Source organism: Cicer arietinum, chromosome 3, assembly GCF_000331145.2.
Source record: "Cicer arietinum cultivar CDC Frontier isolate Library 1 chromosome 3, Cicar.CDCFrontier_v2.0, whole genome shotgun sequence".
Lineage (NCBI taxonomy): Eukaryota > Viridiplantae > Streptophyta > Magnoliopsida > Fabales > Fabaceae > Cicer > Cicer arietinum.
Window position 1 is genome coordinate 46959887 of NC_021162.2, and position 4358 is coordinate 46964244.

General features: G+C 29.7%; 1 protein-coding gene across 1 annotated transcript; it reads left to right on the forward strand.

Annotated features, from left to right (window-relative positions):
* The first annotated feature begins 830 nt into the window (after positions 1 to 830).
* LOC101500921 (uncharacterized) lies at positions 831 to 2446 on the forward strand. Its single transcript, XM_004492130.4, has 7 exons — positions 831 to 920; positions 994 to 1104; positions 1177 to 1269; positions 1348 to 1452; positions 1671 to 1969; positions 2061 to 2133; positions 2250 to 2446. Exons 1-5 carry the CDS (start codon positions 831 to 833, stop codon positions 1893 to 1895), a joined length of 624 nt encoding a protein of 207 aa, XP_004492187.2. The 3' UTR covers positions 1896 to 1969; positions 2061 to 2133; positions 2250 to 2446.
* The last annotated feature ends 1912 nt before the right edge of the window (positions 2447 to 4358 follow it).

A 4358-nucleotide genomic window follows, 5' to 3' on the forward strand; every position in this document is an offset into this window, starting at 1 on the left:
TTATATATAATGGGATATGGAAGGGTTGAGTTTGATAGTGCTAAAACATTAGATACTTGTGACACTCAAGGTCTGGGAAAGAAATGAGTGGATGTTAGGATTTGTTTTTGAATATACAAACTTTTTCTGCATCTGAAGTTTTACTGCACTGAATAGGCCTGCTGCCAAAATGTCCCTATTGGGTATCTTATTCGTTTCGCGTAGGAATCTGGGTTACTGAGTAGCTTAGTTTTTTTATATTTAGCGTATACTTTATATATTGTTGGGAGTTGCGAGCGTGATAGCAATAACGGAGTGGTGTACTTAAGAGATTGAGACTATACACTTGATCACGAAATTGTCCAATTCAAGTATAACAAATTTAGTTATACTTTCACTACAAATATGATGATTTGTATATTTAATATTTTGAGATTTGTGGATTCAAAGCCAAACATATATATATAGAATATTTTGAATGTTCTTGTTAAATACTCAAATATAAAAATGTTTTATTTGAAGTGTACTGAAAATTCTTCTTTCAATTTTATGAAAGTCCACAATTTGGTTAGGCTTGAAGTTGAAGATGGGCAACTAATGGGCAATACAAGTGAAGCTACTCAAAATGTTAATGATTTGGTTAGGCTTGAAGTTGTTGATGTTGATAATATGGATGATGATGAAGATGATGAGGAAGACGAATGAAGTCTGTTCTAGTTGTGCATGATTTTATACATTATGTTTTTCTTATACTTTTAGATTTGTCTATGTTTTTCTTATACTTTTAGATTTGTCTATGTTTTTTGAATTTTGTCCAAGTTACTCATTTATAATTTTGTGTTAGAGAAGCAATGGCTCGAAGAAGAAAGTTAAATATTCGACATCGAGCAAGTGATAATGAAGGAATTCAGTCTACTTCTAATAATACAAACTCAACCAATGTAGAAGGAAGTAATGTTGCAGAAACTCGTTCTAGTCCTTGTCATGGAGAAGGTGTCATACATGAGTCTATAGAATCTCACTACTAAAACAGAAGAAGAAGTTGCATCTCTTGTACCAGATGATAGGGTTGACCCAAATCAATATCGTGGTTTGGTTCATCATTGGTTTTCTGATGAAGGACAAGTAAGTCGTATATATTATGAGTAATATATTAAAGAGTTTATTATTAAGACTAATATTTTATTTCAATTGCAGAAAATAAGTAAAATTAATAGGCAAAATCGTGCTAAGTTTGAAGATGTTCATTGTATGGGTTCAAAAAGTCTCCCAAAGTTTATTGATGAGAAGGTTTATTTCTATTTCTATTTTTATGGCTTTAATTTAAATTAAAAATGAAATGCATTTAACTTATTTATTTGGTTGTAGATAAAAAAAGGCAAAGGAGTGTTGCCTGGACGTAAAAAGATTTACATTGATACACGCACTCGTAAAGATGGAACAATTGTCAATGAAAATGTTGCAAGATTGATTGTAAGTTTTGATAATAATTAAACGGTACCAATATATAAAATGTGTATAAATTAAGATGGAACAATTGTCAATGAAAAGATTGCAAGATTGATTGTATTTGTTAGCCTATATGCAATGTTGAAGTTTTTTAATTGGATCTTATTGTAGTACTACATGCTTTGAATGTCAATTTCAATTTGGTATTTTCAATCATTAATAATTTTTATTTTATTTTTTAGGAAGAACTAAAAAAAACAGTAATGAGGCTGAAACTTCTCAATCAACCCAAGACACACAAGGTTCTATGTCTTGGAAGGATGACATATTTTATCAAGTACAAGGACCTGATAAAAACGGACGTGTGCGATGTATGGGCAAGATTCCTCATTCTAAAAAATCGAAGGTTTGTGCATCTGAAAATGAAGAGTTGCGCGAAAGAGTTAAGAATATGGAAAACTTGTTAGCAAATGTGATGACTTTAATTCAAAATCGATTTTCTGGAGCAGATGTTAATGATATAATACAAGCTGCAAGACAGGTATATCATAAGTTATTAATCTTATCCAACTAACTTCATAAGTTCCATAATCGTATTTTTCATAAGTAATATTTTCTATTTTTTGTGATAGGTTCCTGATGCTACTAGTGCTCAAAACCATTTGAATTCACTTAGTCCAAACAACAACGAAAATAATGAAAATGGTAATTAGATAGTATTAGTTAATTTTAATTAAAATCATTAACATTTTCTCTATTTTATTAGTAATATTTTTATGTGGAATCGTGTATTTATTCATTTGTTATTTTATTGATTGTAGGTGAAGATTAAAAGCTAATTTGTTGTTGAAGATGGAATATTGGCAATTTAGTGGACTCAATTTCTTAATATTTTTTGAGATTGTTATGTATGACACAAGATGTCTATTTTAAATGTCTATTTTTTGAGGTTTAGGATTTTGTTTTATCGTTGTAAGACTTTTATGTTAATTTTTAATATATACAATGAACACCTTTTATTTTATTTTGAGTCTTAGATATATATATTTCATTGTATATTTATATTTGGTTAATTTTATAAAATAAATTTTAAATTATTATATAATTTTTGTTGATAACAAAAAATTAATATTTATAATAAATTAATTACTCTTAAAACCTATACCAACAGAAAAAAGTTGTCACTTAAATGTATAGCAACAGAATCAAAATCGTAGGTATAATTTTTATAAATTATGGCTAAAGTATATACCAACAATGAAATATCCGTAGGTAAAATCAAATGTTTACCGCGACGGAAAAAATTCTGTCATTATACCCTATAGCCACGGCGAAAATCCGTAGGCATTGGGCGATTATATACCACGAAAAAAAATCCCGTCGGTATATGTAATTTTGCCTATCCCTACGGTTTTTATACGTTTACCTACAGATTTTCACTGTCGCTAAACGTTCAATTTCTTGTAGTGCTAATTTACAACCTAATTAACTACATATTCATATGCATGTTCATATATTGTGTCCTATGATCATATACATATAATAACTAACAAAATATACATAATATGCACAAGCTACCATATAATATTTAGATCCCTTGCCCAGCAGCATGCTATTTCCCAGAAAATCAAATAATTTGCATTTCAAGCACATACTGACACCATTCTTCCTTTAATTCCATTAGATCTTCATCAGAATATGAGGGACTGGAATTGTCAAAGTACTGCGATATAAAAATTGAACATATTATATTAAGTTAGTATCAAATATATAGATAATTTAATTATATATGAAAATCATATAATGAAAATACCGTACCGTTTCTGGGATAATAGTTTTATTCTTGTTAACAATCTCCCTCATGAATCTCAATATGTAGTACCCACGGTCGATGTTGTTTGTTTGACGAGGGCACTGTAAAATAAAAACATATAAGTTAATAAAATATTTGTGCATTAATCGTAAATGCATATATTTGTAAATGAAAATTTAAAGGCATATATTTCAAACCTTTATTGGGATCTGTGTGATGTTATTAGACTTTTGCTTCGACACTGTAGCACCTCTTTGAGCTCGAAAAACTTGTAAGGCACTATCGAATGAATAAATGTGATTATTATAGCATGAACAAACACATTATTTATATATATATATGTGTGTGTGTGTAAGAAATAAATGAATATTACTTACATGTCGAACATAGTCTTTATTTCGGAGTGATTGTTGTAATTGCCATGCAAGGGATCTAAATAGTATATAACTTCAGAGACCGCATTGATTGCAAATAAAACCCAATGTGCCCTACAACAACAAAAATTTGGTTAAGCAATTTTGTTTATACACAACTAATAAATTAAAATCATATCAATTAAAAAAGATATAAATAAATAATATATAATTACGTACCCTGAATTATATGGTGCGAAGAACAATTTATCCTTTTCTTTATTTCCTAATAATATATCTACAATGTATTTCTTTACATTTACTGGATCGAGTTTGCACATCGACAACTTATGTGGAGACAAGAATGAGTATTTATTTGACAATTTCCTCGTGTACACGACCTTCTCATACAAAAACCTTCAATGAAAATTTTAAACTAGATTAATTACCAATACATTTAATTAATTACCAATAAATGCAATTAAAAGTATTTTTTACCTTATGTACAAGCACATGACAGTAGCACTAAGCTCCTTATGGTTGAGAAGTTCGTATATGTGCTCCTTTTCGAGAAATTCATCATACTCATCTCCGAATATAGCTTTATTCATCGGTATGATGCGCGAATCGTTGATGTCCATGTTCTGTTTTACTTGGATGTCAAGACACGCCCCGTGTTTAGCAAGGCGTGGCTGATCTTTTTAGGAACATGGGCAGCAGCGACCGATTTTCCCCGATCCAGTTTTCTTGCTGCAATTTTTGCA